The sequence below is a fragment of the Rattus norvegicus genome, chromosome 18 (genome assembly GCF_021556685.1).
Source record: "Rattus norvegicus strain SHRSP/BbbUtx chromosome 18, alternate assembly SHRSP_T2T, whole genome shotgun sequence".
In the NCBI taxonomy this organism is placed as follows: domain Eukaryota; kingdom Metazoa; phylum Chordata; class Mammalia; order Rodentia; family Muridae; genus Rattus; species Rattus norvegicus.
Window position 1 is genome coordinate 55,741,009 of NC_141551.1, and position 25,019 is coordinate 55,766,027.

The window sequence follows — 25,019 nt, forward strand, 5'->3', positions numbered from 1 at the left end:
CTTCTATGTGTCTAGAGAAACAGTCAACAGATGAGGAATAACCATATAGTATAGAGAAAAGTCTTCATAAGCAAAACCTCTGACAAAGGGTTAATATCCAAAGGATATAAAGAACTCAAAGCGGAGCTAAAAAACATGACCCATTTAAAAACTCAGCCTGGCATCTGAACAAAGTGTTCTCAAAAGAAGATTAAAAACAGACAGACATACAAAGGCTAAGAAATACTTCCAAAAAAAAAGTTAGTCATCCATAGCAATTAGGGAAATGCAAATCGAAACAACATTAAGAGTTCAAGGGGTTAGGGATTTAGCTCAGTGGTAGAGCGCTTGCCTAGCAAGCACAAGGCCCTGGGTCCGGTCCCGAGCTCCGGAAAAAAAAAAAAAAAAAAAAAAAAAAAAAAAAAAAGAAGGGTTCAACTTACCTAATCAGAATAGCAAAGCTGAAAAAAAAAAAAACCAACAGACAAATGATGGAGGTGGGTGTAGGAAAGGCTGAGGAACCCTCAGCCACTGCTGGTGGGATTGCAAACTGGCGCCACCACTCTGGAAATCGGTTTGGGGAATTCTCAAAAATAAAAAAATAAATTATCACATAATCTACCTGTACCGCTCCTTGGCCCATGCCCAAAGGACTCCACATCATGGTCCACAGACGCTTGCTCAGCCTTGTTCACTGCTGCTCTCTTCACAACAGCTAGGGAATGGAAACAGCATAGATACCTTTCAACCAATTAGTGGATGATGAGTGTGTATTCACTGTGGAATACTATTGATCTGTGAAGAAAAATGAAATCATGAACACTGCAGGTAAATAGATGGAACTAGAAAAGGTCGTATTGAATGAAGTAACACAGACCCAGAAAGAAAAACCGCTAGATGTTCTGTCTCTCATTTGGGGACCATTATCAGTTTAGTTGTCTGAATGAAAATCACCCCCGCCCCAGACTCAGAGGCATTGTTGAAGGCATGGCCTTGTTGGAGAAGGTATGGCCTTGTTGGAGAAGGTATGGCCTTGTTGGAGAAGGTATGGCCTTGTTGGAGAAGGCATGGCCTTGTTGGAGAAGGTATGGCCTTGTTGGAGAAGGTATGGCCTGTTGGAGAAGGTATGGCCTTGTTGGAGAAGGTATGGCCTTGTTGGAGAAGGTATGGCCTTGTTGGAGAAGGTATGGCCTTGTTGGAGAAGGCATGGCCTTGTTGGAGAAGGTATGGCCTTGTTGGAGAAGGTATGGCCTGTTGGAGAAGGTATGGCCTTGTTGGAGAAGGTATGGCCTTGTTGGAGAAGGTATGGCCTTGTTAGAGAAGGAATGGCCTTGTTGGAAAAAGTGTGTCATGGAGGGGGGTGGGGGCTTTAAGGTTTCAGATACTCAAGCCAGGCAGGCCCAGTAACTCACTCTCTTCCTGCCACCTGCTAATCCAGATGTAGAAGTCTCAGCTACCTCTCCAGCTCTCTGTCTGCCTGTGTCATGCTGTTTCCCGCAATGTTTCCCACCATGACAATAATGAACTGAGTCCCTGAATTGTAAGCCAGCACCAGCTAAATGTTTCCTTATAGAGTTGCCATGGTCATGGTGTCTATTCACAGCAATAGAACCCCTAACTCAGACAGGCTGTCTTCCTCATATTAGCTATAGCACCGCTGAGAGATGACTGAAGGTTTGCAGGTGTAACAAAGCAGAAGAATATTTTTCCCAGCAGGGAGCAGGTCCTTCATTTCATTCCTGGACATCACCAGAAGAAGGAGAAGAAGGAAGAAAAGGAAGGACAGAAAAGAGACAGTTGAGCTCCTCATACTTCCAGAATAATCCTCACTAGCACATTCTGAGTTAAAGGAACCATCCCAATTACAAGGCACTGAGCTTTAATGCCCCCAAATAAAAATGTGAAGTGTGTGTGTGTGTGTGTGTGTGCACGTGCGCACATGTATGTGCACACACTCGCTCACACACATGTACCTTTGTAAGTCTATTGCCACCATGTGGGTACATGGGACTGCAAAAGCCAGAAAGAATCAAATTCTATGAAACGAGTTAACTGATAGTGTTGCTGGAAACCGCAGCCCGGGGTCCTCTGCAACAACAGGAAATGCTCTTTATGACTGCGCCATCTCTCCAGTGCCCATAACATATGCTTTTATTGGTGTTTGGCTCATAGCCTGACCTTACTTGCTATCTACTCAGGAGATCTTTCTTGAGGTGCCCATTAGACAACAGACTGGATTATCGTTAATCACAGACGTTGTCCCTCACTCGATTCCATGCAAGGAAAACCAGTGTTTGCTGGTTTTGTTTCCCTCTGGCTCTCCACCCACAAAGGTTGGTTTTATCAGACGGAGATTTTCAATTAATAATTTTTAAATGATGGAAAATTCTTCCTCTGTGCTGGCTAGTTTTATGTCAACTTGTCATAAGCTCTAGTTATCTGAGAAGAGGGATCCTTGGTTGGGGAAGTGCCTCCAGAAGCTCTAGAAATAAGCAAACAAGCCTACATTTTCTTAATTAGTGATTGAAGGGGGAGGGCCCAGCCCATTGTGGGTGGGGCTACTCCTGCACTGCTAGTCCTGGCTAGTCCTGGCTTCAGGGATGAACAGTGATGTGCAAGTGTAAGCCGATTAACCCTTTCCTTCTCAGGGCTCTTTGCTCATAGAGTTTCATCACAGCAGTGATCAGCCTAAGACACCATCCTATGTGATTTAGGGTAAATGACTCAATTGTTAAAGAGACTCAGTTACTTTTGCTGAAGTATTAAACACCACCCACTCCTGGGTTTATAAGGAATTGTAGAGAAGGGACAGGAGTGTGGAACTCCATGTGTGCAGTCCTGATGAGATGCGTATCTTCAGCCACACTGACTTTCCAACCCTGACTGTCTTCTCATCCCCAAATTCTAAGCCCATGATCCAGTTCTCCCTCCCATCTGCTAGAGTAGTGCTAACAAGTAAAGAATATGACACCATGATGGTGAGAAAATAGGGTTATAGTCAGAGGGCCAAATAGGATCATAGTCTGAGGGTCAAAATGGGGTGGGGGTGGTGAGATTGGCAGTTGCACAGGACCCAGGAATTGTGCTATGTAACTTCAACTCAGGATGTGTTTGTGGAATCAGGGGCTGTCTTAGTTAAGGTTGCTGTCGCTGTGACGAAACACCAAAACCACCTTGAGGAGGGAAAAGAGTCCAAGAGAAGATTTGCACTTCCACATCTCATATCTCTGTTCATCATTGAAAGAAGACAGCACAGGCATTCAAGCAGGGCAGGAACCTGGAGAAGGAGCTGATGCAGAGGTCGTGAAGGAGTGCTGCTTGCTGGTTGCTCACCCTGCTACATTATAGACCCCAGACCACCAGCCGAAAGATGACGCCACCCACAACAATGTGCACCCCTCCCTCCCCAATCACCAATTTTAAAATGTCCCACAAGCTTGCCTGCAGCCTGATATTAGGAAGACATCCCTTAACTGAGGTCCCCTCCTCTCAAATGACTTTAGCTTATGTCAAGTTGACATAAAACCATTAGCTCAGGGGTACGAAGGAAATGAATTCTAAAGGGCCATGGAGGATCTTCCAACCTAGGTAGTAAGTTGCTTCTGCAGCTACTACCGCTCGCTAACCTGTGTTAATACAGCTTTGTTAGGACAGCACAGTTTCTACTTCCTAGAATCCCTTTAGAGCAAAGAAAACTAGTTTAGTTTCACTTTCCTGTTCTTAGAAATGCAGGGTCTCCTGAGTCTAGATACACCCTCCCCTGTGATTGGCTAGCACACTCTGAAGGGGAGACAAAAGCCAGAAGAGTGTAGGAGCCCTGCCCAACTTCCTTTTTTCTCTGAAGAAGCAGAGTAGACCTCAAGCCTAGAGCACACCGGAGGGCTAGAGGGCTATTCCTTTCCGGAGCAGTGAGCACGCCCACTGGACACAGGATTTTCTGGTAACTCAGCACTCAGATCTGGTTTTTCACTATCATCATCTCTTTCCTAAGGAGCTTGTGGGTGACAAGGCATCTAGAGATCTAGCCTGAGAGCTGGGCTCCTCAGGTTGAAAGCCACTGGCCTTTGGGGGCTTTGTTTGCAGGTACTGAGGACTTGTTTATAGATGTTCTTCAGAGAGGCCTAAACTAAATGACCTGAGTATTATTTAAAACTTACCCAGTTTTTTTTGGGGGGGGGGCGCGTGGGGGTGTTGTTCCTTTGTTCTCTACTTCCTGTAAGAGTTGAAAATGAACCTTGCAGGGTATGTGTTATGAAGTATCACTACAGAATATATGAAAACTGTTTTTTTCTCAATCCTACCGCTTCCTACTACTATTTTCTTGCCTCTTTCCACCCAGCTCAGCATATTTATTCTAAAGTCCAGTGGAAGTTAGACTGCAGTAAAAAAAAAAAAAATGGCCACTGTGCAGTGCTTCTGCCAGAACCTGCTGGGGAGAAATTCTAGGATTTGTTCGTTTTGCTTAAAAATATTTTTTAATTATTTTACAAAGATTTCATATGTGTATATAACATTTTGACCATCTTCCCCCATCATTCCTCTCTCTTTTCTCACCCATATTTTCTCTGGTATTCTTCCCCTTCCCAATGACTGCTGCACTGTTCTCTTTTCTTCCTTTTTGTTTTTTGTTTTGTTTTGTTTTGTTTTTTTGTTTTTTAATACACTGATATTAGGGTCTCTTGCATGTTCTGGGTGTAGAGTCATTTACTGGATTCTGGGCAATTTTCTAGTAGCTACATCTCTAAAAAGAAAAAAAATGATACTGCCTCCCCCACTAGTCCATCTAATATTAAGCTAAGGATAAGGCCTCCTGTACCCCTAGTCTCAGGAATGCTAAAATGTTGACAAGCTAGATCTCATGTAATTCTGGTGCAGCTGCCATGAGTCCAAATTCCACATGACATTAATAAGACTTCAAGTCACACCACCCCTCGGGCCTCCTCCCCTGACTCCTCCACTGTTTCCTGAGCCTGACTAAGGTGGGGGTTGATCTAGATGTCTCTCCCAGTTCTATTTAGAACAAGCACTCAACAGTCTCCTCTTTTCGGCCCTTTGACTAGTTATGAGACTACGAATTTAAATCCTCCCCACTGCAAAATGAAACAAATGGGACACAAAGTACAGCAACAAAACCCTTGTCTAACTAAGGCTGAGATATCACTAATCTCTGGCATAATCAGAAATATGCAGAAGGGCAACTTGAAAACAAGTCATGCTGTGAACACTTTTAACTGGGCAATCCTCTTTAACGTCATGGTTTTTAGTTTAGAGTTGGAGTGCTAATGAAGAAATGTGTCCTTCTACAATGATTGATGGTTCCTTTCACTGTCATTTGCTGTGGTCATACGCAACGCAATGACATTGAAGACCACTTTTTGCTGTGATTTATTTTTCTCTTTATCATTCTAGCAATTCTTTGAGAATTTTGTACAATGCATTTTACTTATTTTCATTACATTTATTTATTCATTTTGTGGATATTCGTGGACTGGGACTGGGTGCTCTCATGCCACAGTGTGCACAAGCTGTGGTAGTCACTTCTCTCTCCCCACTGTGTGACTCTCGGGACGAGAACTCAGATCACCTAGCTTAGCAACAAGCACTCTTATCTATCCAGCCATCTTGCTGGCCCAAGACAAACGTTAGTGTGTAATGGGAACAGAGGATGGGTTCTAAAAGAATGGAAAGCTTTGGTGGAACAATCCTCTGCATCTTTTGTCTTCCTTCCTCCCCTCAGACTAAATACAGTGTGTCCAGGCTCGTGGTTGCACTGATAGATATAATTGTGCTCAATTCCATCAGGGTCCAGTTAGCTTTTGTGATTGGCCAAATTTATTATCCAATAATTAATTTCAGTAACTATGAGGAAAGCTTCAATCTGCCCATCGATGCATCCTCCTCCCCATTAGTTTTATCTAAAGCTGAGTGATTCAAAGGGGAATAGATTATGGAGTCTCTTGAAGTTATCCTGAAAATGTAGCAGGAATTACCAAGCCAGGAGGCTATGGGCTGAGCAACCCCCTACCTGTGCATGATGTGTTATTTCTCTGTAAGGACACCCCTTTTTTCTGAATATGGGGAGCAGAGCTCTGGTTTTGTCACCACTGTTGCTTGGCACTTTGTTGTGTTGCTAACAACAGCGCTGGGGCAGAGGGCCTGTGCTTGTCAGCAGTCACATGTCAGGAGAAAATGCAAATAGTTACCTTAAGGAAGCATCAAGCTCAGATAATTTTACAAGAAAGGTACATATGAATTTAGGTATTAGGATATTGTATCCCATAACATTAAATAAAAATGTATGCTCTCCTAGCCCCATGAATTGCTGGTCAAATACAGTTTATTTTGTAACTCCTCACAATCTTTACCTTATGGCTGTGGTGAATGCTAGTCTACTTTTATAAGTGAAACCAAAAGCATATCGGTATCTCAAGGGAACCTCGTTGATATAAACAAGACTAGATTTCTAGATTTGTTTCAGTGAATTTGACCGTGGGAACTTTTAAAAATCTTTTATTATAGCCAACTGAGTCATACCCATGGACTTTTTAGCTTTTACAAAACAGTTATGGCAGGTTATATTTTGGGGTTTTAATGTGTTTCATCTGTCACCCTGAAGTCATCCTCTTAGAACAAAACCAATTTAAAAGCTAAAATTTCTTCTCTACAACATTTTCTTTAAAAATGTATCTGCATACTTATGACCTCTGAAACACCTTTTCATCTACTTATTGGATCCTGTTTTTATTTTTAATACTGTAAAGCATATTGAAACGCACACACACACACACACACACATACATACACACACACACACACACATACATACATACATACATACATACACACACACATACATACACACATACATGCATACACACACATACACATACACACATACACACACACACACATACATACATACATACATACATACACACATACATAATGTATTTGTTGCCCCAAAGAACTCTCGGGGTTGAAATGATTGCTTTATCATAGGGTCATAAGCATCATTAGACCAATCTGTCAGAACAGGCCCCGTGGAGTTACTATCAAAATCAGGCTATGTCCCCCATTGCAACAGTCAGGACTCTGGAAGTAAGGAGAAAACAGAACACATGGATACCTCACAGAGGCCACACAACTCTGTCCTCAAAGACAAAACAGAATAGATGTGTGCATTTAAATTAGAAGTCAGATTAAGTTTTAACTGAAAAGTTCGTAAATCTTAAGAAATGTAAACAAATCTGTGGATGCCATTCTGGGCCCTGTCTGTGCTCAGCTTCATTGCTTATGCTATTGTTCTGTGGCAGGGCAGGCTCAGAGAAGAGCCTCCATTGTCTCTGGGCAGGAACTTTATCTTATACGGAATTAATCATAATAGTTCTAGCTGCTGACTGTCCCAGGGAAGCATTTAAGAGACAATTGTTAACCCAATTGGCCAGCACCCCAGGAAGAATACACATTAGCAATTCTGAAGGCAGCCTCACCTTTTACCAACAAATCTAAGTTATTTCTCAAAGATTTATTTAAGTTATGTGAACTAGAAGGCATTTATGTCAATCTACCAGATATAATTTAGATTAACGCCCACTACAAGGCAATTTGGTGCCACATAAGCAATACATGAGCATAAGCATACATGTAGATGTGATACAACATACACATGCATGAAAACATACATCAAACACATTTTAAGAAAACCACAAGAATTGTTTTGCTAAATTTATCACGTCAGGATTTTTTTTTAAAGTCTTCTTCTCTGGTTATTTTTCTCTAAGTCTCTAAGTAAGCTTCAATCTTAAATCTGTTCTTTAAAAGTTCTCAGTTCCAGTAGGAGAAAATTAGGAAACTTGTATCCCAGTATGTAGCCTTTACCTTAAACAGGATAACTAAACAGGAAGTGGTATGACCCTGGGGGCTTGGGGGGCAGGGAAGGCTAGTCAACATGCAAACTCTTTTCTTTACTCAGTTGAAATTTGATTTTGGTGTTTACACGACTGAATTGCAAAAATCATGTACCTGGACAATCTGGAGCATGAAAATGAAACCAACCTACTAACACACACACACACACACACACACACACACACACACACACACACACACACACAGAGAGAGAGAGAGAGAGAGAGAGAGAGAGAGAGAGAGAGAATGGCTTTACCTTGATGCAGATCTATAGGATGAGATATTCCACCTCCTTATCATCAGAAAAAATCCCAAGTCTGAGGTTCAAGAAGCACACTGGGGTAGATAAGGGATTGTGTACGCCATAGAGGAACAGGCAGACAGCAACACAGCGGAGGATCTGAGATCAGGCCCATGTGGAAGAGTGGGAAATCCCTTCTTAGGCTCTCAGGGGAAGAGGGGATTTCTAGCTTGGTGAGGAGGACTCAAGCAGTCTACAAGAGTGTGGACAGCAAAAATCTGGATTGGGTTTTTCATTGGGTTGTTTGGATTTTTGATGGTAAGCTTCTTGAGTTCTTTATATATTTTGAATATTAGCCGTCTATTGGATGTGACGGTTACTGAAGGTTTTTTCCCCAATCTGTAGGATGCCCCTTTGTTTATTGACTATGTCCTTTGCCTTACAGAAGCTTTCCACTTTTATGAGGTCCCATTTATCAATTCTTGATCTTAGAGCGTAAACCATTGGAGTTCTGTTTAGTTCTTATTTTAGTCATGGAGACCTATCATACCTGAAATTATATTTGGTTGTGAGCCTAGCCTTTAACGGCTGAGCCATCTCTCCAGCCCCATACCTGAAATTATAACAATTCAACATGAATGTGGTTGCTTTACAAAATGATTTGGCCCTGGCTAACATTTTAAATTGCTAGAAGTTAAACCCAGAATCTCTTCCAATCTTCCCAGAACTCCTTTGAGGCTTTCACAGTCAAGTTTCCCTGACTAGACTCCCCATTCCAGATGCAGCAGACTCCTGTTAGTCTCCCTGGAGCCTGTAAGGACAAGAATATCTCTCAGTTCTCCAGACCCCAAACTCAAGATGCAGTCTAAAACCTGTGGCTGAGCCCTGCATGCTTCTCTGATCCATCTGGTCTTTTTCCCTCTATCACAGAACTGTTAGCTGGCTCAAGGGTCCTACAACATTAGCAAGATTGAAACAATTTCTGAAGATTCTGAGAAGCTACAAAGCTTTCTCAGGACCACCTGGCTGTGCCTGAGCTGAAATCCAGGTCCCTGACCTGCTTCCCTTACCTGTTTTATATCCAGCAGTGCAGAGAGGTCTTTCCTGAAAGGGGTTCTTTAATGTAACCAGCAATTCAAAGCTTCCCTGGGGTAACACCAATGAGTAACCTGATCCAGCAAGTCTAACTCAGAGCCAAAATAAACAAGGAAATAGGACACCAGTGGAGAGATACTTAGTGCCTGAATCAGGCAAAGCTGGTACAGGAGTCATTTCCAAAGCAAAGCTAAGACTCACTCCCCAACAGAGGAAGCATAGGAATGTTATGTAAGGGTGCATACATCTTCATAGAGAGGGGTGTGAACTTTCATTCATGAGCATGTTAGGATCACATTCCCTGAGCATGCTCACTTTAAAGTGAGGTACAGAACTGCCTCCCGGAGTCCTCAGCTTTCATGATATTTTAGTTGGCAATAAAAGAAAGGATAGGTTGAAGGTGCTGAGTGAAGGGATCTGTCCATGAAGGTGCCTGCCTCGATTGATCAGTAACAGATTGACACATCTTGTTGTCCTTGGTGGTTTTTTTGTTTTGTTATTTTTGTTTTCTTTTGTGGTGACCCACTTTTTTATTTATTTATCCCCACCTGCCCCCTTTTAATTTATTTTTCCCCTCCTGGTCCACACCCCTACCCCTGAGAGTTCCACATCCTATAACTCCTCCCTGCCCCACCCCACCCACCCCACCAGAAGTCTAAATTTCCTTCTGCTGTGAATGTTGGAGACTTCATCTCACCTGGTATATGCTGCCTTCCTGGTGATCCAGTATCTGAGAGATTTCAGAGGTCCAGGTTAATTGAGACTGCTGGTCTGCCTACAGGGTTGCCCTCCTCCTTAGCTTCATACAACTTTTCCCCAATTCAACCAGAGGGGCCAGGAGTTTCTGTTCATTAGTTGGATGCACATTTCTTTTTTTTTTCTTTTTTTCGGAGCTGGGGACCGAACCCAGGGCCTTGTGCTTCCTAAGCAAGTGCTCTACCACTGAGCTAAATTCCCAACCCGGGTGCACATTTCTATATCTGACTCTATGAGCTGATTGTTGGGTCTTTTGGAGAGCAGTCATGGTAGACCCCTTTTTGTAACTAAGGAAGTAACTTCCTTTAAAATATTGTAAGAACTGAATACTTCATAAAGGCCAAATAGCATAGATTATAAAGAATGATGGACACAGTTACAGACATACAACCCAAGTAGGGCAATTGAGAGTCCATGACCAGATACAGATGAATAACACTGGAAGCTGGAAGGGGAGGGACCTCTGCTGGCATGGTCTACATGTCACAGAGACACAGAGGGGTTTTAAAGGTAAAGTAGACCTGTGGAGAGACGTGGAGAATAAACCATTCAAATCTCATGTGCTAGTCTCAGCTATCTGCAGAAGGAATGGTCCTACACTGTCACTCATGGGTAAAATCTAAAGAATCCAAACTCAAAGAAGTGGAAAGCAGGGTGGTGGTCTGACATGCTATGAGAAGAGAGAAATGGGATAATGGTAGTCAAAGGACTCAAAGACCCAATTGTGTGAAAGGAACATCTGGGAGATTGAATGCACAATTACAACTACTAAAAATAGTGTATGTGCCAATGTGCTTGAAATTTGCTGCAATTAAGATCTTAAATTTCATGCATACTCTCTTGGCTCTCCTTTCATTCTTCCAGTGGCTTTATTTGCTTGAAGTCATGGGTCAATGGTTCTCTTCGAAGAATGAACAGCACCAAGATTTGGCCTCCAGTTTTAAAGAATATTTTAAGAAATTTAAGACGGGACACAAAATCATTTCTGAGGAAATCATCACTTCAGTTGAATTAAGCATGACAAAAGGGAACATTCAAATGGCAAACTCTGCAATCAGTGAGGCATTAAGAGAAATCGATGGTACACCGCTCAATGTTGCTGTCACCGGGGAGTCTGGAGCAGGAAAGTCCAGTTTCATCAATGCCCTGAGAGGCATTGGGCATGAAGAGGAAGGTGCAGCTAAAATTGGGGTGGTGGAGACAACCGCGGAGAGATGGCCATACAAACACCCCAGTATGCCTAATGTGGTCATTTGGGACCTGCCTGGAATTGGAACCACAACTTTCCCAACAAAAACGTATCTAGAGAAAATGAAATTCTATGAATATGACTTCTTCATTATTATTTCAGCCACCCGCTTTAAGAAAAATGATATAGACCTCGCCAAAGCAATCAGTATGATGAAGAAGGATTTCTACTTTGTGAGAACCAAGATAGACTCTGACTTAAGAAATGAAGAGGAATTCAAACCACGATCCTTTGACAGAGAAAAAGTCCTGCAGAACATCCGCTTTAACTGTGTGAAGCACTTCAAGGAGAATGGCATTGATGAGCCACCGATCTTCTTGATCTCTAACAGAAATCTTTCTGACTATGATTTCCCAATCCTGATGGACAAGCTGATAAGTGATCTCCCTGTATACAAGCGACACACTTTCATGCTCTCCTTACCCAATATTACAGATTCAGCCATTGAAAATAAGCGACAATCTTTGAAGCAGAAGATTTGGCTCGAAGCCTTTGCAGCTGACCTACTGAGCATCATCCCTTCACTGACCTTCCTCTTGGACAGTGATTTGGAGACTCTGAAGAAATGCCTGAAGTTCTATCGCACTGTGTTTGGGGTGGATGATGCAGCTTTGCAGAGTTTAGCTAAGGACTGGCAAATGCCGTTGGTTGAGCTCGAGGCCAAGATGAAATCTCCGATCGTGTTCAAACCTACAGATGAAGAAACAATACATGAAAGGCTTTCGAGATATTACCGGGATTTCTGTTTGGCTAATGGGTATTTAGTTACTCAAAATCTTTATCTTAGAGAAATATTTTACCTGAAATTCTATTTCCTTGACATAGTGACTGAGGACTCAAAGACTCTTCTCAAAGAGATATGTTTAAGAAACAAGTTGGTTTCTAATTAGGCTGAAGTCATACGGCTGTCAAAGATTCAGGACCAATGACAGAAAAATAGGATGGCGATATTGGAAAACAATATACTGTGTTTATTCAAGCTATTCAGACTTATCCATATTTAGTGATTACATATCCACACTAGCTGTAGCAAGGTGATCAGATATGTATAAATAAGCTTATAGCAATGTAGAATCACATATAAGATTAACCTCTGAACTTGCATTTAGGAAATTATTTTACTTAAGTTAATTGAGTTAGGAAGCCCTGCCTACTGTGGGTGGCACCATTCCCTAGCTTGCACTCTTTGTGTATATGGAGAGGGAGCTAATCAGCAGCATAGTAGCATTCTTTCATAGCTCTTAGGTTATTGATTTTTAAACTATGAACAAGTAGTACTAGCTGCCTCAAGCTACTGCAAGGAATTCTTGATAATAATGGCCTGTATAACCTTGAACTTAATACTGCAGGCACTCATTACAGAGATGTTAAAGAAGAAACCATAACTAGGCAGGAGAAATAGCTCCATTAATAAAGTAGACCTTGCAAGTCTGAAGACTGAAGTTCAGATTCCCAGAACCCACATAAAGCCAGCATCTGTAATTCATTCACTTCTATGGTGAGCTGGGAGGCAGAAAGAGGAAAATTTTGGAAGATATGGGGCCAGCAATCCTGACACATACTGCGGTGAACAAGAGGCCCTGAAATAAGCAAGTAAAAGGTAAAATCCAACACGCAAGCTTGTCCTCTGATCTCTGCTTATATACCATGTAATGTTCATGCCTGTAATCACACATGGAAATCCACACACAAAAAAAAGATTTTCATTTAAAAAACAGATGATTTGAGGCAGTAGTTCAGTGGTATAATACATGCCTCACATTCATAAGGCCTCAAATTCAATCAATCGTAGCACACCAGAAAAAGGCAAAAGTGGGGGGGCGGGGTCCAGGGATTACTCCAAGGTTAAGAGAGATGGTTCAGAGGCTAAGACTATTGGTTGCTCTTCCAGAGGACCAGCATTCTATTGCCAGAACACATACAGTAACTCAAAGTTGCCTGCAAACCTCATTCCAGGAAATCTGATATCATCTCCTGACCTCCACAAGGACTAGGCACACAGACATACAAGCAAGGCAAATATTCATATGATAAGGGTGAATAAAGAAAAAAATTTTAGATATATGGTTAAATTAAAAGGGAAGAGAAAAGCAATAACCAAGAGAGCACAATAGCCTTAATAATGACTAAGAATTTCCCAAAGAAATCCAATTAGTCAGAATCTTTGAGAAAATACTAAGGAAGCTCTCTATTCTATACCAGAAGTAGGGGAGATGAGGAAATTTCTCTGCTTTATAATGATTGGTGTTTTGAATGCTGTGATAGGAAATGTCTGCTCTACTCCACATCAATACCAAAAGTCATTTAATAAATTCTTCTGAAAAACAAAATGATTGCTATTTGACATCCCAGGAACCCATCATAGCTTTACAGTGACTTGGCCTTAATATTACTGTTAGGTGCTGATTGTCTCGTTGCCCATTCCCTCATCTACATCATATCTTCCTTGAAATAAAGTACAAATAAACAGCATGTGTGTTTGTAAGACAGAAAGGGAAACACAGAAGAAAGGGAAAATTTATTCTTGGTGGGGAATGATTTCTTTTTTTTCTTTTAAAGATTTACTTATTCATGTATTCATGAATATGATGAGTACACTGTTGCTGTCTTCAGACACACCAGAAGACAGCCTCAGAGCTCCTTTTAAACGAATTTGACCCACTATGTGGTTGCTGTGAATTGAACACAGGACCTCTGCAAGAACTGGCAGTTCTCATAACCTCTGAGTCATCTCTCCAGCCACCTAAATTATTTCTTAAATAGTTTGAGCTGATATAATCCTATGAACTAGGTGGCTTAAAGAATAGAATTTTGTTCTTACACTTCTAATGACTGATGTCTGAGATCAGGGTATCAATGTGGCCAAATCCTCAGTGAAAGCATCCTTCCTGGTAATGCCTTCACTTGGTCTTCCACAATATGTGGAGAATGATTGCCTGTCGATTTTTCCTATGATCACATCATTTGGAAACCATTTTCATGAACTAGTCTGAGCATAGATGCCTCCCAAAGACTTTCCTCCTAACATTTTCCCATAGAGGGTATGGGTTATTAACATATGACTAACATATTAACATTCAGAGAGAAAAACAACCAGTCCCTAACAAGCTATGCAAATTATGATGGCGATTCAGCTGCTTTCTTATTAGAAGCTATGTCACTCACAAACACATTACTCCAAAGTACTTTTACCATAAATGGAGATACAGACTTGCCTGACTTCCATGTGTGGGATACCCTCAAAGACTGCTTAAGAGGCTCAATCATGGTACCACAAATTGTACTTATGTCTTGGCTGTTAAAATGTCATCACCCTGTGGGACCTGCTAAAGATCAGGGCATAAGACCTTGTTATCATATTCAAGTCCTCAGAGTCAGAGTCATGAATTAGAATGAGCTAATGAGCTAATGAGAATCACCAGACAACCCCTGCTTCATTTAAGAAATAAAACCAAAGAACATGCACACAATGTCTACTGATAATATTTAGATAATACTAGAATACAATGCACATGAAAGAGAATTATGGCAAATAATAACTCCCAGTTGTAAGGTCAAGAAAAGAAAAAAGCACCTTTCATAGAAGGTGCTCTTGAGGGGCTTGGGGATTTAGCTCAGTGGTAGAGCGCTTGCCTAGCAAGCGCAAGGCCCTGGGTTCGGTTCCCAGCTCCGAAAAAAGAAAAAAGAAAAAAAAAAAAAAAGAAGGTGCTCTTGATTCCCAGCCTGGATTTGTCTGAATGCGGAAAGTCATCTCACATCTCAGGAACTATAAATAGTAGAGCCTAAACTGACCACATCAGCACCATAGAGACAAGGCATTTTTTTCCTTAAGGTAATACTGAAACCATCAATGGTTTAGAGCTCCACAAGGAGTTGGAATGGCATACACAACATTGCACTGGTTCACATGGATACCTCTACTTACATAGTTCCCTCCCCTATGTAAGCTATACCTCAACCTGACTTCCATGTGTGGGATACCCTCAAACACTGCTTAAGAGGCTCAATCATGGTACCACAAATTGTACTTATGTCTTAGCTGTTAGAATGTCATCACCCTGTGGCACCTGCTAAAGATCAGGGCATAAGACCTTGTTATCATATTCATCAAGTCCTCAGAGTCAGAGTCATGAATTATAATTGTGGAGACACCAATGAAGTCCAAATAGAACCAAAGCCAATGCAGCCTCTATAATAATACCCAATATTCAGGAGAAAATCTTTTCCTGCTTAATCCTCCTCCTCAATTAGTAAGACACAGACACACCTTACTGTAATGATGGTTTAGACTCTGATAATGATGGTATAAGTTGAACAAAGACCTGCCTGGAGACAGAGCCTTCCATGACACTCTATACCTTGGGCTAGCACAAAGAAGGTGGGAGATACCAAGAGAAATGACAACTTGCCCTGAAGTGGAAAGTTCAGTGATAATGCCAAGCACACCCCCACAGATTGAGTGAACAAACACCTCAAAGGTCATGCAAACACCAGCTTAGAGTTCACCTGGTCACAAACTCACAGAAGCAAACACAGGTGGTGGAAGAAAACCAACCCCAGCCCTGTCAAAATGAGGGGATCCAGCAGCAAAAATACATACACTTGCCTTAGATACTGAAATGTATGCCTGCAACCAGCCAGTACACAAAAAACTAGCTGTTAAAAGCACATCCCACCCACACCCCACATCTCCTAACCCCCAACAGAAACTGAAGATAACCTGACATAACTAGCTATTCTGCTATCTGACAAAATTAACTTCCAGCCAGAACTTGTCAGAAGAGATAATGACGACTGCTGTATACTAATAAATTATAATATATCAAGGACACCTAACAATTATAAATATACATTCACCAAACTTTGAGGACACCAATGAAGAAAATAATTGGTTTTTCAAAATGATAAACAAAATTGGCAGACCTTAGGCCAAAATAACCAAAAGAAATAGAGAAGATACAAATTAATAAGATTATAGATGAAAACCTTATAACAAATATAATGAAAGAGAGCTAGGTCATTGAAATATACTTTGAAAATCTATATTCCAAAAAACTGGAAAATTAGAAACACAGGGAGAGATGTCTAAACATATATGACTTACCTAGAGAATATATAACACCAAAACAGATCTCTAATGGGCATACTGGGCCTAGAGTTTTGCTAGTGAATTTCTTTATTATACAAAAGGCTATACAGGTAGTCTATTTCCTCTGGAGTCATGCAAATGGACACCATTCAAAGGACTGCTCCTTTTGTCAAGTGGTCCAAAATTGTAGACAGATATGAACTATCCATTTTCCTATATCATCCTATTGTTATAGTGATGCTAAAAGAACTATGTCAATATTTTTGATCTGGGAAAATAGTTAAGATACTCAGTCAAATGAAAAAACCCTTAAGGTGACCATGGAATTCAATGTATTAATCACATTGAATAGGCAACTTTAAATAGGCAACTTACTCCAGATTATCATACTAAAAACCAAGAGGCCTTGTGTTAGTTAACTTAGTATTACTGTAATAAATATCACAGAAAATCATCATACAGAGAAAAAATGTTTATTTTGGCTTATAGTTTCAGTGTCTGTGGGCTGTGATTAGATAGCCCCAGTGCTATGGACCTGCAGTAAAACCTCAGCTTGGAGAACACATGAAATCTGATCATTGGGGAAGAGCAGTCCCAATGTCCCCTCTACAGTATACCACTAATGACATTATACCTTCTTAATAGGCCCCATTACTTAAAGGTTCTACTACATCACATGCTGGTGACCAATGGACCTTGCTTTGGGAACACTTTAAACCCAACTGTAGCATGTCACTACTTTCACAAGAGGGAAACAGAAGAGATCTGAATGGGTCTTCGATGCAAAACAGGGCTCATGTAGTTACAGCACTCACAGTTTGAAGATGATGGAAGAACCACGATTCTGAAACCATGAGGAACTCTGAAAGAAGGTGAAGCAAGAGAATTGACTCTCCTGAAAGAGAATGTCCAAAGAGAATCGGGCTAACACTTGGATTTAGAGACCCTTGAGTCTTACTTTTCCTCATATACTTATTTATTCACTTTACATCCCAGTATCTACCCCCTAAGCTTCCATGCCTGCCCCTCACACAGCCCCACCCCACCCCGAGAAGGAGGAAGTCTCCCTGGGTATTACCCCAGTCTAGCACATCAAGTCACTGCAGGACCTGGAGCATCCTATCCCACTGAGGCCAAAGAAAGCAGCCCAGTTAGGAGAATGGGATCCACAGGCAGGCAGGCAACCTGTTCAGGGACAACCCCTACTCCAGCTGTTGGGGAACACACATAATGACCAATCTGCACATCTTCTCCATATGTGCAAGGGGCCGAGCCCATGCTAGCTCTTTGGTTCATGGTTCAGTCACTAGGAGCCCTAAAGGTTCAGGTTAGTTGACTCTGTTGTTCTTCCTTTAGAGTCCCTATGCCCTTCAAGGCCTTAAATCCTCCCTCTAAGTCTTTCATAGGACTCCCAGAGCTCCATTTAATATTCTGGTCTCTGCATCTTTTTCCATCGTCTGCTGGGTGGAGCCTCTCAGAGGACAGTTATGTTGCCCCCCATCTGCAAGCATAACAGAGTATTATTATAGTGTCAAGGATGGTTTCTTGCCCATGGGATAAGTCAAATTTGGGTGTCATTGGTGAGCCAGTCCCTCCATCTCTGCACATACTTTGTCCCTGCACATCTTGTAAACAAGACACATTTTAGGTGGTGGTGGCCACTTCAGGGGTCATATCCCCCCTGCTAGGAGTTCCAGCTAGAGCTAGAGCTGCCCCTATAGACTCCCTGGGGCCTCCCCATCCCAGGTCTCTGGTACATCATAGAGATCCCCACATTCCCACTGTCTTATTTCTTTCATTCTTGCCTGCTGTTCCTACACCTGATACCCCCACCCAACTCCCCTCACCATTTCATCTCCCACTCAATTCCCTCCCTCCACCCACCTCCGATGTCTACTTTATTTCCCCTTCTGAGAAAGATTCATTCATCCTCCATTGGGCCCTCCTTGTTATTTGGCTTCTATATGTCTGTGGATTGTAGCATGTTTATCCTCTACTTTATGGCTAATATCCACTTATAAGGGAATATATACCATGCATATCCTTTGGGGATTGGGATACCTCACTCAGGATGATATTCTCAAGTTCCATTCTTTTGACTGTAAAATTCATGACGTCCTTGTTTTTAATAACTGAACAGTATTCCATTGTGTGAATGAACCATATTTTCTTTATCCATTCTTCAGTTGAGGCGCCTCTGGGTTGTTTCCAGTTTCTGGCTTTTGCAAATAAAACTGCTATGAACATAGTTGAGCACATGTCTTTGTGGGATTGTGAAGTATCTTTCAGTTATATGCCCAGGAGTGGTACAGCTAGGGCTTGAGGAAGAACTATCCCCAGTTCTCTGAGAAACTACCAAATTGATTTCCAAAGTGGTTGTACAAGTTTGCACTCCCACCAGCAATGAAGGAGTGTTCACTGTATTCCACATCTTTGCCAGCATGTGCTATCCCTTGACTTATTAGCCATTCTCATAGCTGTAAATTACAATCTCAGAGCCATTCAGCAATAATTTCTTTCTTTACTATGTTTCAATAAAATTGTCATTTTAATTGGGGCTCTTAAAACTTTTACATTTTATATATGTGTTGATATGGTCATACTTAAGTCTGCCAAATTGATGTTTTTTATTTTCTTGCCTCTTCGTTCTCTTTTTTCATTGCATATTTTTAATTAAACAGGGATACACTACTTTTGATTTCTGGCTCATTATTTCTTCACTATGTATTTACAAAAGAGTCCTCAGGTTTGCAGTGAACACTCATTGTTTACCACAGTCTGTGAATAAAACGAATGTATAACAAGTTTGTTCTCTCCTTTCACCATGTGGGTTCTGGGATAAGGATCAGGACTTCAGGCAGAGAGGCAAGTGGTTTTTTTTCTACTGAGCCTTCTTGGCCTCCTTCCCATTTCCTTTCTCTCACCATTTCTAATACTGTAGTAATTTATCTCTCAATACTTCACATGGTTGAGGTAATAATAGCATTTTGTTGTTGTTGTTGCATCCCTCAGATATCTCAGGAGCTGGCCTGGAGAAATAGCTTAGAGTACTTGACACAAAATAATGAGGATCTGAGTGCAAAGAAAATGTGCAATGAGGTAAAAGGCTGGCATGGGACCCTGCGGAGAGTGTGAAGACAGGGGCCATGCCAAGGCTTTCTGGCCTGCCAGTAGCATAGCCCTAGACTCGGTGAGAGACCCTCTCTCAAATGAATAAGGTGGACGTGAACTAATGGGACATGTAGCATCTTCATTTGACTTCTCTGTACCCATAATTACACACACATACATTCACATAAAACCACATACATACAACATATTCACAGGTATACAAGCACATAGGCACACATGCCACACAGAAACAGGGAATATCTCAAATTTATTTGTAGATTTTGGCTGAAAATCAATGCCTTAAAACTACTGCTTCACAGATTCATTTTTCCTTTTCAACTAAGTTGGGAGAATGCATTTCTCACTAGAGCACATACCTCACAGATAGATTCCCACTGTGCATTTTAACCATCGTGGCCAGCAATCCAGAATTTATATTTGTTTTACCAAGTCTTAAAATAGATTGCTGAGTTTGGATGGAGTGAATCAACACTTCTCTAAGCCTATGACCACTCTGACTGTAGTTCCCACTATATCTTCCAATCTTGCAGGGGGTTGCTTTATTTTGTCTTGTTTTGTTTTGTTTTGTTTGTTTTTAGTGGAAATAGATTGTATTGGACAAGGAAACCCAATAGGAAGAAAGGATGCCTAAAGCAGGCAAAAGAGTAAGAGAAAGCCCCTGCTACCAGACACATCCTGGACAGCCAGGACACAGAGGCTAGAAACCCAAAAACCAAGGATGAAAAAATTAGCCCTAATAATATTCTCTGCTATATTCATATATGGGTGCCTAGCCCAATTGTCACCAGAGAAGCTTCATGCAGAACTGATGGAAACAGATACAGGGACCCACAGCCGAGAATTAGGCAGAGCTCTGGAACCATGCAGCATTCTTATCCATCAGGGAATGCAAATTAAAACTACTCTGACATTTCAACTCACCGGAGTTACACTGGCTAGAAACAAGAATACAAACAGCAACAAATGCTGTTGTGGGTGTAGGGAAAGGAGAACACTATGTACCTGCTGGTGGGAGTGCCAACTGGTGCAGCCACCAAGGCAATTTCTGTGGAAATTCCACAAAAAGGAAAAGTAGTTTTAACATACCAATCCAGCTCTACCACCCTGGGAAACCTTCCCAAACTTTGTACCTGTTGGCCAATAAGGTAATTCCTGGCCATTACAAGACACTGTAACTGCTCTTGGTTACCTTCCAGACCTTATTGGAAAGATGCTACTATGTGCCTAATTAATAGAACATGAAAAAAATCAAGCTGATACTAACCTATTGATACTGGCTTTATCCATACTGGTTAGATTTCATACTGCTGGAAATTTCTAGCCACACTACCACAAGTGAAAATGAACCATAAATTTCCAGGTATAAACTTTTCGAAAAACAATAACAACTGAACAGATAATACATAACCAATGTGATAGCTTGTATATGCTCAGCCCAGGAACTGTCACTATTAGAGAGTGTGGCCTTGTTGGAGTAGATGTGTCACTGTGGGTGTGAGCAGTCTTCCACTAGCAGCCTTCAGATGAAGATGTAGAACTCTCAGCTCCTCCTGTTCAATGCCTGCTTAGATGCTGCCATATTTCCACCTTGATGATAATGGACTGAACATTTGAACCGGTAAGACGGTTCCAATTAAAGTGTTATAGATAGGCAAGAAACTAAGATTATACTGCTCATACACCCTAGGTCAGAATCTAATACTATTTATTCTGCTAAATGGATTCAATAGTAAACCATTTCCTAATGATTTGCCATTATACCTATAGATTAAGGCATCGATAAACCCTTATGGGAGCTCATATATGCAGTAGATGATAATCAATACAACTGGCCAAGGTACAGAGAATTAGACATCAATAAATGTCCAGCATTAAATAAAATATACAGAGATATTAAATAAAATATACAGAGATGCCTCCAAAGCACAGGATTGGCTGTGGAAGAGGGGGTGAAAGGACTATAAGAGCCAGAGTTGGTGGAAATACAAGAAAACAGTGTATTTGTCACACGGCAGGAAAGCTACATGTAGAAATTCACAGTGATTGTGACAGCATGTGTAAGTCCTGTCAAGCTCTAGCCAGACCAAATCTCAACAGGACAGGGGAGTTGACCAGAACTAAGGAACGTGGATCTACAATGGTAGGGAAATAAGGTTATAGTCAAAGAGGAGGAGTCCAATTGTGTCTTAAGTGAGACCAAAATTAGCATCTGCACAGACTCCCAGACAAAGTGTTGTGTGACTTTAGTTTAGCATGCATTTGTGGAGCCAGGTATCAGAAAAACACACAGGTCCAGTTCAAGCCACTTAGTAAACACTTTCTTCATGAACCCTCAGTGTCGAAATCCCCCACTGTTATGTTAGAACTGGCCAGCTTTCTCTGCCAAGAAATTATTTCTGGCATGGAAAACAGCTCTTTGTTTCGTTTCACTTTCGTCTTCTTGGAAATGCAGGAGATTCTGGAAAGCAAATAGATCTCTGCTCCTCCACGATTGCCCATCACACACTGAGAGGGGAGAAACATGAGCCAGGAACATGTGTACGTCCTATATAACTGAGTTGAACCTGCTGCCTTCCACAGAGCAAGCAGGGGTGGGTTTCATGTGAGGAGGCTGGAGCACGGTGAAGGGGGCTTCCTGTAGCTAAACTACAGCAAACAAATCCACTGCACATAGGAATTTCTGGTGACTAGGCAGGAGCATTCAGATCTAACTTCTAACCTGCACTATTTGTTTACTCTGAAGATCTTATAGGTAAGGAAACGTTCAGGAACACGCCCAGACAATGGAGATCCTCAACTTGGAAGCTAGAGGGACTTTGGTGGGAGGTGGGCAGAACTGGCTGTGAATGGTGTAGCCTATCATTCAAGTTGAGGTAGATCTAAGGGAGATGACATAGATGTTGTTTTTGGTAAAAACTTATCCAAATGATGTGATTGCCTCTTACTCCTCTCCCTAAGATGGTTGAAATGGATGTGTCAGGTAGCAGAAAATGTCTTCAGTGTGTATAAAATCTGTTGTGTCCTGAGTTCATCTTGTTTCCCAGTTAATTATTTTACTAAGTCAACTAGAGCTCATGAAGTTATTCTGATAATTTAGTAAGAATTACCAAGCCAGGAAGCCATGGCCTGAGCATCCCACAGCTGTGCATGATGTGTTATTTCTCTGTACGGACACCAGTTTTTTCTGAATATGGGGAGCAGAGCTCTGGCTTTGTCACCACTGTTGCTTGGCACTTTGTTGTGTTGCTAACAATAGTGCCCTCTGGGGCAGAGGGCCTGTGCTTGTCAGCAGTCACATGTCAGGAGAAAATGCAAATAGTTATCTTAAGGAAACATCAAGTTCAGATAATTTTACAAGAAAGGTATATAAGAAACTATGTATGAGGATACTGTATCCCATAACATTAAATAAAAATGTATGCTCTACTAGCCCCATGAATTGTTGGTTGGATTCATTTTTTTTCTATAACTCCTCACAATCTTACCTTATGGCTGTAGTGAATGCTAGTCTACTTTTGCAAGTGAAACCAAAAGCATATCAGTATCTCAAGGGAACCTGGTTGATATAAACAAAACTAGGTTTTCAGATTTGTTTCAGTGAATTTGACCTTCGGAACTTTTAAAAATTTTTACTGTAGCCAACTTAGTCATACCCATGGACTTCTTTTGCTTTTACAAAACACTTATGGCAGATTATATTTTGGGGTTTTTGTGTGTTTCATCTCTCACCCTGAAGCTATCCTCTTAGAACAAAATCAATTTACAAGCTAAAATTCCTTCTCTACAACATTTTCTTTAAAAATGTATCTGCATACTTATGACCTCTGAAACACCTTTTCTCCCACTTATTGGATCCTGTTTTTTTACAATATTATAAAGCATATTGAAATAAATAAGTAACTAAGGTTTTCATTGTCCCAGGGAAGTGGCAGGGTTGAAATGATTCTTTATCATACGGTCATAAGCAACATTAGACCAACTTGACAGAACAGGCCCTGGAGAGCTGTTATCAAAATCAGACTATGTCTCCCATTGCAACAGTCAGGGCTCTGGAAGGAAGCAGAAAACAGAACACAGGGATACCTCACAGAGCCCACACAGCTGTATCCTCAGAGGTCTAAACAGAATACATGTGTGCATTTAAATTAGAAATCAGATAAGTTTAACTGGAAATGTTCATAAACCTTAAGAAACATGAACAAATCTGTGGATGCCATTCTGGGCCGTGTCTGTGCTCAGTTTCATTGCTAATGCTATTGTTCTGTGCCAGGGCAGGCTCAGAGAAGAGCCTCCATTGTCTCTGGGTAGGAACTTTATCTTAGAGGGAATTAATCATAAAAGTTCTAGCTGATGACTGTCTCAGGGAAACATTTAAGAGACAATTGTTAACCCAATTGGCCAGCACCCCAGGAAGAATGCACGTTAGCAATTCTGAAGGCAGCCTCAACTTTTACCAAAAAAATCTAAGTTATTTCTTAAAGATTTATTTAAGTTGTGAGAACTAGAAGGCATTTATGTCAATCTACCAGATATAATTTAGATTAATGCCCACTACAAGGCAATTTGGTGCCACATAAGCAATACATGAGCATAGGCATACATGTAGATGTGACACAACATACATATGCATGAAAACATACATCAAACACATTTTAAGAAAACCACAAGAATTCGTTTGCTAAATTTATCATGTCTGGATTTTTTTTAAGTCTTCTTCTCTGATTATTTTTCTTCACGTCACCAAGAAAGTTGATATCTTAAATCTGTTCTTTAAAAGTTTTCAGTTCCAGTAGGAGAAAATTAGGAAACTTGTATCCCAGTATGTAGCCTTTACCGCAAGCAGGATAACTAAATAGGAAGTGGTATGGCCCTGTGGATTTGGGGGGCAGGGAAGACTAATCAACATGCAAACACTTTCCTCTACACAGTTGAAATTTGACTTTGGTGTTTACAGGGCTGAGTTGCAAAATCATGTATCTGGATGATCTAGACCATGAAAATGAAACCAACCAATCAATACACACACACACACACACACACACACACACACACACACACACACACACACACTGAATGACTTTACCTTGATGCAGATCTATAAGATGAGAAATTCCACCTCTTTATCATCAGGAAAAATCCCTTATCCCTCAGTCTTTTTCCCTCTATCACAGAACTGCTATCTGGCTCAATAGTCCACCAACATTGGCAGGATTGGAACAACTTCCGAAGATTCTGAGAAGCTGCAAAGCTTCCTCAGGGCCACCTGGCTGTGCCTGAGCTGAAAACCAGGTCCCTGACCTGCTTCCCTTACCTGTTCTATTTCCAGCAGTGCAGAGAGGTCTTTCCTGAAACAGGCCTTTTTTTAATATTAATAAAGTATCTTTATTATGATATTACTTGAGTGAAAAAATAAAATTCATGGATTCTTAAATTCAGAAAATCTAGCCAAATTTATATACAAGGAAGAAATATTAAATTGACATCATGAGTTTATTATCACAGAAAATAAAACTCCACCAAAGCCAAGTTGATATTCAGAATGAAAACAAGACATTGGAGACTAACATACT

General features: G+C 41.1%; 2 protein-coding genes across 28 annotated transcripts in view; one reads left to right on the plus strand and one right to left on the minus strand.

Moving 5' to 3' along the window:
- The window catches only part of LOC147999817 (uncharacterized), a 120,225-nt gene extending 110,921 nt beyond the window's left edge, over positions 1–9,304 (minus strand). For 7 of the 26 annotated variants that reach the window (XR_015643027.1, XR_015643025.1, XR_015643021.1 and 4 more), the window contains exons 1-2: positions 9,199–9,270; positions 602–694 (exon numbers count right to left, since the gene is read on the minus strand). Coding sequence is in view for 1 of the 26 variants with exons in the window: in XM_087593687.1 (XP_087449813.1) it covers positions 602–643 (42 nt within the window). In the remaining 25 variants the exon portion in view is untranslated. Of the gene's footprint in view, positions 1–601; positions 775–8,143; positions 8,940–9,198 lie in introns of those variants that run through there. The other 19 variants (XR_015643022.1, XR_015643015.1, XR_015643009.1 and 16 more) reach the window with 13 other exon arrangements.
- On the plus strand, positions 3,737–13,558 carry RGD1309362 (similar to interferon-inducible GTPase; the record flags this gene model as incomplete). 2 transcript variants are annotated; one of them, NM_001024884.2, is given in 3 exon segments in its annotated part: positions 4,651–4,665; positions 10,687–10,699; positions 10,837–13,558. In NM_001024884.2, a coding segment is annotated over 1 exon segment (1,254 nt). In that variant the 3' UTR covers positions 12,119–13,558.
- Positions 13,559–25,019: the final 11,461 nt, after the last annotated feature.